Raw genomic sequence first — 14,834 nt, 5'->3', positions numbered from 1 at the left:
ACACTGAAGATCCTTGAGAAGAAAGGAAAAAAGAGATGCATATGTTAATGGCATTTAACTCGAGTGATGTTATTTAATTGATTAAAATTAAACAAAAATTGAACAATTAAACATATGAAGTTGGACTTAATATGAGATCCAGAAATAAAGCAAATAATAAGAATAGGCTTAAGGTAAATTGAACCTTTTGTCTTTTTCCCCATTGAGTTTTGCAGATTGTAAAGATTGAAGTTGTAAGCAACAAAGTTGTTGGTTCCTTTGCAAAGCTCAACTCTTGCTGTCAATGAGGAACCAATGTAGCATTGTGATGTGGGAAAGAAGCTCATAAACCCTTAGTGGGAACCTCCCCTGAAGGGCCCCTCTCATGTGTGTCAAAGTCAAGATTGTTTTCATCACTGTGAGCTTCCGGGTTCAATCTATCCTTCCCAAGAACTTCTTTGTTCTCCAGTGTCACCTCCTACTCTTGTTTATGCTGCTTTCTTACTCAGCCTGGAGTTTGGCTGTTAGGTCAGCCAGTGGCTTTGGCTCAAGCCCTCAGGTTAATAGGCGGGATTCAGGAACCCTCCCTTTGGTGTCCTCCTGCCTTCACAAGTCAGACTGATTCACAGCACAGATTTGGCATGGGGGTAATGGATTGCGTGCACGTCTGATCTGTCACCTTGGCACCCCATTTGTTCTGCATTATCCTGCTTCTGCATAAGCCCTTTGACAAGTAGAAGTGGACAGAAAAATGTTAGATGCTGGAATGGAGTAGAGGGAAAGATGTTATATGTGGTAGTGCTGCAGAGAGTTCCCACGTGCTCCTTGGTGTATACCATATACCCTGCCTCACCACCATGGTTCCCGTAATAACATCCTGCACGGCTGTGTGATTCGCATTTATTACCCAGGAAATGTTGAAAACTCTGACTAAACACATGTACCACAAACATGCCACGAAGAGTGTGGTACATTTGTTACAAATTAAGACTTGGTTATTAACTAAAGTCCATAGTTTACATTAGGGTTCACTCTTTATGTTGTACATTCTGTGGGTTTTGACCAAATAAATAGTGACGTGGCACCTACCGTTATAGTGTCACAGGGAATAGTATCACTGTCCTAAAAATCCCCTGTGGTCCACTTACTCATCCTTCCCTCCCTGCTTCTACATTTTTTTAGGCAAAATCTATTTATTTCTTCCACTTCTCAAGAAAGATAGTTTTCTTTTTCTTTGACTTTTCATTTATTTCACAAATACTGCTAAAAATAGTGAGAATTTTTAAATGGGGAAATGTCATTTTTCTCCCTAATAAGTAAATTGTTCTCATTTGGTCCTGTTTTTCCCCAGCCTCTGTCTTTGTGAATATGTACTTTATCCACAATTATAAATCACAGTGTAGTATCAACCCTGTGTTGTGCCTTTTTCATTCATCATGGTTTATAAGCATGAAGAGGGGCAGGTCTGGTGGTCTTGACCTGGAGTATACACTTGTAGACTCATTCCTGGGAAACAGAATTGGTATTAGGGGACATTAGAAAATACCTGGATTTTTATTTTATTTTATTTACTTATTTGACAGAGCGAGCAAGCATGAGCAGGGGGAGGGGCGGAGGGAGAGGGACAGGCAGACTCCCCGCTGAGCAGGGAGCCCAACATGGGGCTCAGTCCCAGGACCGTGAGATCATGACCTGAGCCAAAGTTAGATGCTTAACCGACTGAGCCACCCAGGCACCCCAGAAAATATTTGGAATTGTAACATGACATCTAAACACAAAACTTGTGTATCGATAATAGGGGTTTTCTTTCCTATTAAGCCAAATACTTCCAAGTCAGACCCCATTTCCTCTCCCTGCCTAGGTTTATGCCCGAACCCAACCTGCCTCCCCTCCTGCTCCATGACACCGCGTCTCTGCCTCCCGGTGCAGACCCACAGCAAGTGATCAACATTGACTGGATTCGGGAGCAGCTCCCTGAGCTGCCCAGTGAGACCCGGGAGAAGCTCATTCAACAGTATGGGATGCTGCCAGAACACAGCTTCGCCTTACTGGTAGGTATTGATCAGAGGCTCAGATAAGCCCAGCTCAGCAGTTTGGGTGATGCTCTGCGGTGAGCTCTGAGTAGCGCAGGCAGATTGCTTCAGTTGTACAGTAGATGCTTCTGAGAAGAACAAGGCACGATAACCTTTGCTCACTACCCTTTTTGGTGAATATGCCTCATGAAACCAGACGGTGAAGCAGCATCTCATGTCAGTCATCTCTTCTGTGCAGAAATGAACAGCTGCTTACAGCAGCTGTGGAGGCTTCTTGAAGACAGTCCAAATGTTACAGATGAATGTTTTCCCATGTGTCTGCAGGACAAAAGAAAATCAATATATAGGGTTTCTGGATGTCCAGCAGTATTGAACCATGACAGGGTCTGGCAGGAAGTTCGGCTCTCAAAAGCCAGCGAGCTGTTTCTCCAACTGTAGAAGGAAAACATTTATTCCGCACGAAATGTTGAAAACTCTGACTGGAAGTATCGGTCCTTTGAGGCTTGAGGGTGCATCTTAAGGGGCCATTAGAGAATCTGACACCGCTGAGACCTGCTTAGGGATTTTCCCTTCTTTTCAGAGCTACTCGCTGGCTTTGCCGTTTTCTTTGTCAGGGCAACATTAAAGGGGTGCGGCACCGGTGAGGGTAGGGTTTTGTCACCATTGTCTTCGGCTTGTCTGTGAGGGAGGAAGTAGAAAGCTTTGCTACTGCATGTTTCGGGGACTGGGTATATGCCACACTGACCTTCGGGAGCAGCGGAGTCTGCAAACTCTGGATTTCTACATTTTAATTGACCAGTAGTAAGTAGATAGGGTGTTAGAATGTTCATATTTATATACTTCAGTGAGAGCAGCCCCGCCGTTTCTGGTACAAGGTAGGCAAGTGAATGTTTGTTGAGTGAATGATTCTCTCTTTATGAATCAGCTAATGTGAAAACTCTCCGGAGAGTCTCACAGGAGAACTCCTCTTTTCCTACCAGTGACAATTTGGCAGGCCCTGATAGGTTTTCATACTTTAGGCAGGGGTGACCACCACCCACTGCCTCCTGTGGGCTGCGTCCGTAGCTTAGTCATAACTCTCTGATGCTTATGAGACTGTATTTTAGTCATTTCTTCGTGTGACTTGTTCAGCCCCTTGCAGGCTAGGACTGTGTCACCCTCTCACTCGCTGTTCCTCAGCACAGCTCGGCTCACCAGCAGTGGCTTAACGCCAAATCTACGACCGGGCGAGTCAGTTCGCATCTCGGACTGAACACCTTTTTAACCTGAAGCCTCTTACGACTCAGGCATTTTCCCAAGGTTGGTTTAACCCGACTGAGGCTTAGTCCTACCCATCCTCCCCACTGTCTGATGAATTTCCAGCCCACACAAAATAAATTCCAGACTTAATTCCAAATGCTAAATTCCAGTCCTGCATTTTATAACTGCCAGATTACACAGGGGATGGAAGGACTGGGATGGAGCCTACAGGGACTGAGCTTCCAAGATGTCCGTTATCTGTCTTTGGCCTTCCACCAGGTGAATGGAGGCAGCCCTTGGAGATAGCAAATGAAGAAAACCCAGGTTTCTTGGCCATTTCTTTGCTCACGACTGTGATTTCAGAAAAGAATCCACTAAATATAACGTTAAAAGTTCTTTTTTGTATATCAACTTTCTTCACAAGAGAGGTGAAAAGACCTTTCAGAAACTCCTCTCAAGAATATGGCTGTTTCTCTCCACGGCCCTGTCTGCAAGCATTTGCTCCCTTGAGAGAGCATCTCTCTAGCACTGTCACGCTTGGCCTCTGACGAGCACGTGATGGCGAGGAGCATCTGCCTCCTTGCGCAAAGAAAGTCCTCTGAGGGCGGGGACATTTTCGTGTTCATGTTTGTGTCCCAGGCTCCACTTATGTGTCCTTCACAGGAGGCCCTGAATAAATGTTTGCTGAGGGTGCCCAGCGAGTGGGTCCAGAGTTTAAGGTCCTGTTGAGGGGAACTGTCTTTCATCTGTTCGGTCCACAACTTTTATTTTGCATCTCCTATGTAGCAGGTACTCAGACAGGGACAAAGATATAAAAAAAAAAAAAAGTGTTTCTTTGTTTTCCAAGAGTTTATATATATATAATACACACACACACACACAACACAGCTAACCAGCCCCTGGGGCAGATTGCAAGAGCTAGATGCATACCGTGGGATGGGAGCCCAGGGAGGTAGTGATTACATTGATTGGAACAAAAGGGAAAAACTTCCAGAAGGTGATTTTTGAGCCAGTTTTGAAGGGACTTTTAATATCTTAAAAATACACTTATTTTTAATAGCTTGCAGATAATGTATTAGGTGATTCGTTTTTGTTTTTGTTTTTTTTAAAGGGGTAGTCCTTGAAATTTCCAAGACGAATATAAAGAGAACTAAATAGCAATGGAAAGAGAATGATTCAGAGAAATTGTTTTCCTGAAAGTGGGTATCCTGAGCTCTTTACGACTTTGTAATCATTGAAAGCTGAGTTACTCAGACCCGAAAATGATATGTTCATGTTTTTGTCCTGCCTTCATCAGAAACACAACAGATTGCTGAGAAGGGCAGATGCACAAATCTAATGAACCATCTTTCAATTTAAAGAGTGCCCAGGAGTATTCATTAAATAAAAAGCAGTAGTGGAGGTGTGCTTTGCAGAGCTCCAACCCCGCACTCAGTGCCTTTGGATTGCTTATTCCATTAAGCATTTAAGCACATGCCTTACCCACACATACTAAAAACTTCAGAATTTAACTCTAGTCTTTAATTTGTCCTGTCATTTTATTATGTGGTAAGCACTGCATTATGTATTGGTAATTTCTGCTTGATATTTGCGGAACTCTAGTATTTTAGCATCTGCAACAATGTGTGGCACATAGTAGGCACTCAGTGAATATTCAGTGAATGGTCAGACAAATGATACTATGACAATACTCATGAAAGTCCTGGAAGAAGCATTCCTGATAAAAGCATCTTAGTTTCTAAAGGTCAGATACATAAACCACTCTTGACCCCCTTGCAAATCATGGGGTGACGCCTGGCTCACTGAACTCTGGGTGAGAAGCACCTGGATCGCCGCTTTAACTGCCCCCCCACGTACTGTGTCCAGATGCAGGTCACTTGGCCTCTCCGACTCTTGTTTTCTGAACTGGTCTTGTTAGGACATTAAATCCAATCTACATCCTGGTTTTCTCTCTTAAACCCTCCTGACAGTACCTCCCAACAGAAAACCTATATTACTGGTTTTTTCCTCTGGTCACATAAAAGGTACCCCACCTGAAACTTGAACCTATTTAGTTAACCTTGCTTCCCTATCTTATGTCAAATTGCCTTGATTGCTGACCTCATTTGTAAGGATTAAGGAATAGAAATACAGAATCTGAGATCCAGGTATTAGGATCCGGAAAAATGAGAGGTTCTAATAGCATAGCAAGTCCTTCTCTGAGTCAGCATATTCCAGGAGTAATCATGAGAATGATCTAGATGATATGCATGTACATTTTTCTTAGCAGATAATCCCAGGGTGACGTCTGTGGGGTATCTCTTCCTAAACTCTGCCTTACCTGATTTGGAGAATGCAAACAGATTGTAGTCATTTGCTTAAGCAGTACAAGAACATGGCTGCTCGCTGACAGCAGGTTCTGTGATTTATAGCAGGTCACTTTTTTTTTTTTTTTTAAAGTAGGCTCCAGGCCCAGCATGGAGCCCAGCGCGGGGCTTGAACTCACAATCCTGAGATCAAGACCTGAGCTGAGATCAAGAGTCAGACACTTAACCAGCTGAGCCACCCAGACACCCCATGGGCCACTTTTTAATTTACCCTTACAACAACCCTCTGAGGTAGATACTGTTACTCTCCCCATTTTACAGATGGGGAAACATAAACTATGGTGGGGTATAGTACATTAAGTATCTTCGCCAGGCCTGTGGGGGGCCAGGTTCAGTGGTCTGAACTGACTTCAGAGTCCAGGCTTTATTTCCATTTCTAAGCTCTACTGCCTGCCTGCATATATAATGTGCCACAGTGCCAAACAGGAATATGTTTCAAGTTCATTGCTGTTTTGAGTCACTTGATAGAGAAAATAGAACTTTTACTTTTGTTAATACTGTTGTTTTTGTTTGTTTGTTTGTTCTGGTTGTGGTTTTCTTCATTGTTTTATTTTTGGGTTTGTTGTTTTTTTTTTTTAGATTTAATTATTTATTTGAGAGAGAGAGAGCAGGAGTTGGGAGCAGAGGGAGAGGGAGAAGCAGACACCCTGCTGAGCAGGGAACCTGATGCAGGGCTCAGTCCCGGGACCCTGGGATCATGACCTGAGCCAAAGGCAGACGCTTACCTGAGCCACCCAGGTGCCCAATATTAATGTTTCATACAGTCCCACTAATGCTTCATGAAGCAGTCACAGACCATTGGTTCATTTAAAACTTTTGACCACCCTGTTTGGTTTTTAAGATGTCAGACTGCCTTATAAAGAAAGAAAAAGTACTGTCTCCTAAATTTAGTGAAAATCAGTCAACTTCAATGAAAAGCAGAAATTATGTCCACAAGTAGAAAATTTAAATCACAAAAAAAGAGATATAAACTGTCCTCTGTAACTTTATTTTGTTTCTTAAACTTGCTGCCATAGGTTCTTGGCTCCTTCTGAATGAATCATTGAAAAGGTCTCCAAAAGAGGGCAGGATGTGTGGGGTTTGTAGGATGATTTTGCCTGTCGCCTCATGTCATGCAGCCCAGCACATGGTAGGCACTTGGTAAGGACCAGATACAAGCTCACAGGGTGCCTGGCTGTGTATGAATTCATTAGACGGAAAGATGTCCATCTCATCAAGATTTCAGTGGAGGAATGGCATCGCATTCCCAATTTAGTGTTTCTTGAGGGCCTGCTGTCCTTGCCACAGCGCCCTGTGCTGTTTTCAGGTGGAAGAGCTTTATCTTTTCCATGTCGCTTTTCATTCTCCCAAGTAGCCCTGCAGGGCAGTGGGTTGAAACACTGACTAAGAGACAGTCTTGATTTCAGATCTCACCTTGGACACCTGGGAGCCGGGAGGGCTATGCAAAGGGAACTGGCGCTGCCACTCTCCCTAGCTAAAAGAGGGGAGGGAATGATTCCCTTACCCCGAAGATGATTGACAGAACAGAATCTTCACTGAATACCAACAAAATCCAAATACAGCCAAGCGGACTCCCTAGAATAAGTTGCCAGGGAGAAGAGCACTGACACCAAAGAACCGCTAACACATTTGAGAGCTGCGCAGGGCAGAATTTTAAGAAAAATCCATCATGGCCACAGTGAGACTGTAGGAAAATGTGACTGTGACCCTCCAGATTAGTGACCCGTGCTGCCATACATGTCTGTCTGTCTTTGTATTCAACCTCAAGATACATAGTCTTATTTGAACAACTTTTTTTTTTCCCCAGCTGGTTATTCCCCATTTGAAGTCATAATCCTTTGCTTCTGACACCATGAAAAAGGTTAAGGTGTCTCCGGGGACAAAGAAGCAGAAAAGATATTATGACTGTGGTTGATTATTAAATGGATTGTTTTCCAAGAGTTTTGCTTTGAGTTTCTAGTAAGCTTGAAATGGCTTGGTTTTCTTTTTGGATGAACTGTCTATAAAATAATTTCCCATGATAAATATCTGTGTACTCATAGATGATACTACTTTAAAGCTAATAGTTTAAAAGGCATCTGAAACTATATTGACTGGTTTCAGACTGCTTAGACGTGCTGAGGAGCAGAGCACTGGCCTTCTAACCACCGCTGAAGGAAAATCCATTTGGTCAACATTGTCGCTCACCATATTTCAGCTCCATGTAATTTTCGAAATTGATTTTATTCTTCGTTTCATAAAATTGCACCCAGTGCTTGCCAGCTTACGGGTGCTTTTATAGTTAGCCTATGCCCTGGAAATGTAACCGATATTTTTTTATGGTAAAACTGAATAAAGGATGCATCTTCTAACTTTACTTCTGAAAAACCAGCAATTTGTTTATTTCAGATGCAAGTAACAGGACTTTCAGAGACGAGGATCCTCTGGGCTCAGATTCATTTGACCCCTCAGGGACCTTCCCACTAGAGCAAAAGTGCAGGGAGGAGTGAAGTCCCTAGTGCCCAGCCTTGGGGATTCACAGGGACTCTCTCCTTCACCCATCCTGAAGCCAGGTCTCCTGTTTGTGGTATGATTTCCTTTTGGGGACAATTAAAATACATTATTTCCGGTTTCAGTCCGACCTTGGTGCAGATGAGCAAGCACTGCCTTGCAGCTTTGTTGCCATTTTTAAGCTGCAGCCCGAAAGCTGCCATTGACCAGCACAGGTTCCCTCCGTGTTGGGCCCATTTGACAATGGTGGCTTTAGGCACATTGAAATGTGATTATGATCAGAATTGATTTCTTGACAGCATACTACTTGTGGCCCATTCTCGAAGATACGGTTTTCTGGTTATGCCACTCTGCTGTCAACTTTTATCACCTGATTATCCAAAGAAAAGTCTTATTGCCAGATTGGTTTCCTTCCCATCCCTCCTAGAGCTCATGTATCTTGGAGAATGTAAACTCATTTTCACATGAGTCTAAGCCAAATGTAGGTGTGAACCCTCTCTGTATGGAACGGTTATGTTAAACTCAGATGTGTATACTTCCCGACTTTGCTAGGAACAAAGCACAAGTGAAATTGTTGGGACCAGAGTTTTGCTCAGATTTTAGGGGCTTCCAGGCCCGCTGGGAACATGACCCAGGAGTAGAAACTGTGAGGACCAAAATAGGACGGTAGACCTTTCTAGTTGTGTATTTTATGAGACAGACTAGAGAGTATACCCTTGGTGTTTCTGGGGCAATTTCCAAGCCTCTCCAAATCGCCATGTTCTTGAAAGAGGCCTTGATGGTTCAGGATTCTGGCTTCCTCCTGACATGCTCAAGTGAGAGCGATGTTTCCTATGCTAGTCTCACACCACCAATTAACTACCTTTAGTTTTTTCCCCACTGAAGACTCTTCTGGATCCGTCTGTTCCCCCCCCCCCACTCACTGCCAGATTTCCACAGCCACTTCTTGTTTCCATGAAAAGCAGAGAGAAGGCTCATTCACATCGTAGATCCAAGCTGGCACCCCACTGAATGTGTCCGTCCTTAATCTCACCATAACTTCTGCTTTCTTTTCTTAGAACCATCACTCAGGCCTCCCTATCTGATTTCCATTTCCATCCCAACACTAGCATTCAGTGTTATTTTCACAAAGGTGATGGGTCTGCATTCTGCTTTTCTCACTTTGTAAGAGTGATCAAACCCACAGGAATAAAGAGGGAACAACAGAGTCCCCACCGATAGACAGATGCTGGGCCCTCTTACAGTGTTTGCAGAAATGCTCGGTGGCCGCCTACCCTAGCACCCCCACCACGTGGCAGATGGGTGCAGTTTCCCTTTGTGCCTCCACGGAATGACACGTCATGACACATGAGCGCCTTGCCTGGTCAAAGCCACCGTTGTTCAGTCCACAGATGCAGGGTCTGCTGTGTAGTCGGCTGCTCCCCACACAGGAATGACCTGCCCGCTTAGGTATAAACTGGTACACGAAGTTCCCGTAGCAGAAGAGTTAGAATGCAGTAAGATGCAGTCTGCCTGACACCAAGACTATGTGAGCAGTAGTGGGGGTGGTTTTGTAAGGTCCGAAGGTGCTTCAGAATTGGGCAGGGTCTTGGTTGAGGCGTACTCACCATAACTTCCATGAGGAGAGAGTGTGGAGGGGACGCAGAAGAGAGGCCCAGGGAACTCTAGCCACCCTCCTGTGCCCCAGAAGCTCTGTGTGGCCTAGGGCAGGGGGCGTGTATCTGTCTGCCTTCCTGATCTGGGAGCAGGTGTGTGCCCCGCCACAGCGGGAAGAGCCAGGTGGCATAGGTGTACATTGGCAGAGGCACAAAGAGAACCTGCTGTTTTCTCCTAATTTCTAAGTTAATTGCTAAGGGCCTTTGCAACATTTTTAATGTGTGAAGAACCTTTGAACAGATGGCAGGTACCAAATAAGATAATGGAAGTGGTGGGAAAGGGCATTCTTTTGATGAGCTTGTTGCTTCACATTGTGCCTGGCACTGCTAGGTGCTCAGTCTCAGTCCCCGGGAAGGCAGGGATGTGATATTTTCATCAGAGGCAATGTAACATGGAGATGAAGGGCTGCAGAGGTTCAAATCCCAGTTCTGCTGCTCTCTTGCTGTGGAAGCTCAAGCAGGTTAATGCCTCAGTGTCCTCATCTGTAAGAGAGAGTTCTACTAGTATCAACCGAGGGTTGTCGTTAAGAATTAAATGAGTTGGAGCGCCTGGGTGGCTCAGTGGGTTAAGCATCTGCCTTCAGCTCAGGTCACGATCCCAGGGTCCTGGGATCGAGCCCCACATCGGGCTCCCTGCTCCGTGGAGAGACTGCTTCTCCCTCTGCCCCTCACCCTGTTCTCATGCTCTCTCTCACACACACTGTCTCTCAAATAAATAAATCTTAAAAAAAAAAAAAAAAATGAGTTTACTTAGAAGAGTGCCTAGCACCTGTTGTTGTTGTTGTTAATACCATCAGCAGGAGTATCAGCCACGTGCGGCTCCCCACGGGGCCGGCTACTCTCTCCGTGTCTAGCCCCCATTCTGGATACACTCCTGCAAGCTTTTTAACTAGCCCCGGGTTGCCAGTCTGGGGTTCCTTTAGCTGCGAGGTCACTCCCTGCCACATAATCAGCTGTTCCTCAACTTGCACTTTGTGGCTTTTTCTTCTCTTGAGTCTGTCACTGGGCAGCTGTCTCTGTCAGGTTTTGTTCTCCTTCTAAATACAGTCCAGCTAATTTTGGCCCTGTCATCAGGTTCAAAGGGTGTGGGACTTAGAACAAGAATGGTGGTTGAGAAACCAGCCCTCCTCCTATTCCAACTGCATAGCCTTCGGACATTTTGTCGTCTCCAAAGGTAGAACGGACAAGACAGCTTGGCGAGAAGACAGTAGCATGCAAAAAGACATTGCTTCTGGGGCCCGACGCAAGGGCGAATCGGGGTTCCTCCCCAGGGCAGGCCGCGCAGGTGGGGCAATCCCTGCGCCTCGCCTCACACCTGCAGTGACCAGCTGACAGATCCATTAGTGGTGCAGGGCTCCTGTTAGCGTCTCTGAGGCTGACCTGGCATTGGCTCTGGGTGTAATTGAATGCTTCGGGGAAATTTGATTAAAATGTGAAAGGACGCTTCCCGGCCATAGAGCTGTGGAGGCTGTCCGGTGTTACACGAAAGACAGGACCAGTTGTCCCTGCCGCGTTAGCTGTGGCTGAAGGAACAGTTAGTGTTACATTTGGCCAGGAGACAACGCGCCGTGTCGCCACGGTGTCAGCTCTGTCTGACATAGGAGAGGTCAGTGCGGAGTCGGATGCTTGCGTGTCGCCTTTGAGAAGGAAGCTAGGGGCTCCCTAACACAGTGGCCTTTTTGCGTTGCTCTTATATAGTTTTTATGTAAGGGAACCACCAGCCCACAGTTTTCCTGAACACCAGATGGCTGCACTGCCATGTTCACCAGGGACTTCTGAGGTTCGTGCTTATTAGCTTATTAGCAGTTGTCGATCTCATAGAAAAAGTAAGGAAACCTTATCTAGAATGCTGTGGGTTTTTTTCTCGAAAGGTGGACTTCTGATCTAAAGAGCCAGAGCAGGCGGCCCATGTGCGCCTCGGCATTGATCCGTCATTCTCTGGGCGGCAGCGGCTCGGCCTCCTTCAGCCCTGCTGCTGGCCGCTCACCCCATTACACCCGCGGATTTTCACGTCCGCTTGCAATTGTGTACTGAAACCGTGCATCCCCCAGTGAAGTACGGTTCCAGCTCCGACAGGCTTCATCACAGCACTGACACAAAAAGACAAACAAATCTGACTTGCCATGTTATCCATCCAATAAAAAAAAACCATCCAAGGGTAGAAGAAGAGCTATTCATCACATCCCAGCACCTCAGCCAAGCCTGGAAGTTCAACTGCAATATTTCTAGGTGGCTTTAGAAAACCTTTCCTTGGCAAAGCAAAGAGTTCTCCTTCTGACAGCTCTTTTCACCAGCGAGCCAGCCTGTCTGGGTTAGAACAAAGGGAATTCTGCCCATCTGATTTGGGCTGGAGAGCGATTTTCTACTTCCCCAGCGGTTTGCTGTATCATGGTGGAAGTTGGAATACTTTTCCGTAAGTTAAGCAGGTCTTCCTCTTCATTCTGCCTGCATTTCCCTTATCTGCAGTCAAGCTTTGGCTGCTGAGGCAGCCTTTGCCCTGGTTTAGCATGAGCAGAATAGTAACGTTGGCCTGAAAAGAGATTCGAGATGATTATGGGATTATTCAGTAGGCTTGTCACCAGAGAATGTATCTGTTACAAAGGGCATGTAGATTTTTTTTTATTATGGAATGTCTACTTTAGCAATTGTATGCCCATGTATATTTTACAGCATCTACAATAGCTAAACTTTCAGAGCACTTTTGTTAGTATGTCTTGCTCTTCCAAGTACCTTATTTTTCCAGAAAGTTCCTTCACTTAACAAAGCTTTTCTGAAAGGGGCAAGGGTGAGAGCCTTACCCACAGTATAAAGCTTAAAAGACTATTTCAAGGAAAGTGTGGTTTGATTTGAATTGCAGCAGGTAGGGGAAATCTACTAAGAAATGTGTTCCCTCTGCATTTGGAAGCTTCACCTTCCTGTATGTGAGGAGCACATGTTTTTATTTTTCTTATTGGAAAACAAAGGATGGACTTAGCCAGACTTTTTGGTTCTGCCAAACTGATCAGAGCCGGCAGTTAGCCACTTGATGAGTGCCTTGGGGTTACTCTTATGCAAGACTGGGACAATTCTAATATTTAAAGGTGAACATGGCACATTAAGAAGGAGCATTCACTTGTGATTTTTTTTTTTTTAAACGCACGTGGTGATGGCAGGCGTGGATTCCGTCCACAGATACTTACCAAGTAGCTGCCATTGCCCAGCACTGACTTAGCTCTAGTTATAAAGTGAACCGGACAGAATGGCCCCCGACTCACAGAGCTGACAGTCCAGAGGGGGTAGAGTCTTCTTCAAGTCCCCTTGATGATTGTTTTCACGGAGCAAGAGGAGAGGCAGGGTTAAGCTGTGTCTGGCTTGGCTCAGAAGGCCTGGAAGCCCCTGCTGCCTCCATCGGTCCTGTGGTCTAAGTGGATCACATGTACCTGGGTTCTTCCTCATTTTGAAAACCATTTCTGTCACTTCCTGGGATGATGTGAAGATACATATAGTTACGATCCACTTTTGATTTTTCAGAGGTAGAATATTCCGTCTGTTCCTTCTTGATTTGCTTCTTTTCCTGCCTCCTTATTCTCACAATCGCTGGGACTTCCAGCAGAGAATAGACCTGGAAAGAAAAAGGACAGGAAACTCAGGCCAAACATCGTGGGCCCGAGGATAAAAGGGTTAAGGTTGTAGGGTACGCAAGGCTGACAGTGAGAGGGCAGGTGATTTTGGGGGAGAGTGGATTTCATTGTCCTCTGGTTCACCAAGCCAGGCTCTCTGACATATATTTGTTCCTGTGAGAAAATGCTGTATTAAAAAAATGCACAGTGACAGTGGTAGAAGTCGAATATTTGCTGTTTACTGAAAGTGATCACAATTTTCCGGTGACAGTTCCGTGTTTAAGAAAGTACAGGTAGAGGTCTCAGAGGAGGCAGAGGGTGACAGTTTCAGATCTGCCTTCAGAATGCTGATCTTTCATTTTGGGGGAGACTTTATACACATATATATATGTGTATATATATATATATACACACATTTTTTTTTTTCTTTACAGAATGAAGTTGGCCTACTGGAGTTCTTCCAAAATGTGATAAAAGAAACTAGGGCAGAGCCAAAAAAAGTAACTAGTTGGGTCCTCAACATTTTTCTGGGTTTTTTAAAGCAACAGAACCTTACTGTCAATGAGAGGTGAGTGGGGTTTGGAGATTCTTTTTTCCTTTTTTTGATGAACTCTGTGTCCAGAAGCAGTTGAAGTAGGGCAGGGCCAGTGTTTTGTTCTCCCTCTTCCCCCTCAGGATCTCCTGACAAGACACACACACCCCCTGTGAATTCCAGATTCTAAAGCTGTCCTCCCTCACATCTGAAATTTCGTTTATTTGTTCAAATCTTTGTCTGTGCTGTCCTTTGTACTGTGCTGGAGCTGCGGACCTAAAGATGAGTAAGACAAGGAGTATACAAGCTGGTGGGGGATATGGGCCTGTAAGAGAGCAGGTAGTCACCTCAGTGTGATTCTGTTAGGCCGGAGGCGCAGGGGGTGCCCTGAATGAACACAGAGGGGGCCTGACCCGAGGCCAGAAGGTGAACAAGGTTTCCCTCAGAAGCGAATGCTGGAGCTAGGCCCCAAAGACCTAGTGGGAGTTGCCAGGTGATGGGAGGGGCGAGGGCATTCTAGGCAAGGGAGTGGCCAATGGACACTCAGAGGCAAGCAGGTGTATGGGCTCAAGAAACCCAGAAACTCCGGGGTGCTGAGGGGCAAGCAGGACAGCTCAGGAAAAAGCCACAGAGACCACCAGAGGCCACCGTGCAAACACTTTTGTCAGCAGCTCTCAAAGCCCTAGATCTCCATCGCACTCCAGTTTCACTTTGGGGGAGTAGGTTGGAAGAACAGACCAGAAGCAAGGAGCCAGTTGCTGGAGTGCCAGTGAGAAATGCCATGGGCCTGAGCCGAGGTAGATGGAGAGCAATTCTCCCACGTTGTACAACTTCCAGTTCTTACTTGGACAGTGGAGTGAAATGGCAGCATTTTACAGTCTAGTGAGAGGTAGAGGAGGAGGAGTGAGTTCAGAGGGAAGGGGCGGGGCACGATGCCATGT

The 14,834-nt window shown here is 45.5% G+C and overlaps 1 protein-coding gene across 2 annotated transcripts in view; it reads left to right on the top strand.

Moving 5' to 3' along the window:
* Positions 1-14,834, top strand: part of GATB (glutamyl-tRNA amidotransferase subunit B) — a 93,901-nt gene that overhangs the window by 53,387 nt on the left and 25,680 nt on the right. For both annotated transcript variants that reach the window (XM_032412991.1, XM_032412992.1), the window contains exons 9-10: positions 1,841-2,030; positions 13,796-13,929. In XM_032412991.1, coding sequence (XP_032268882.1) covers positions 1,841-2,030; positions 13,796-13,929 — 324 coding nt within the window. The remainder of the gene's footprint in view (positions 1-1,840; positions 2,031-13,795; positions 13,930-14,834) is intronic.

The sequence above is a fragment of the Phoca vitulina genome, unplaced genomic scaffold, assembly GCF_004348235.1.
Source record: "Phoca vitulina isolate PV1807 unplaced genomic scaffold, GSC_HSeal_1.0 scaffold14, whole genome shotgun sequence".
Lineage (NCBI taxonomy): Eukaryota > Metazoa > Chordata > Mammalia > Carnivora > Phocidae > Phoca > Phoca vitulina.
Note: the sequence above shows the minus strand (reverse complement) of the source record. Positions and strands in the feature narration are given on the sequence as shown.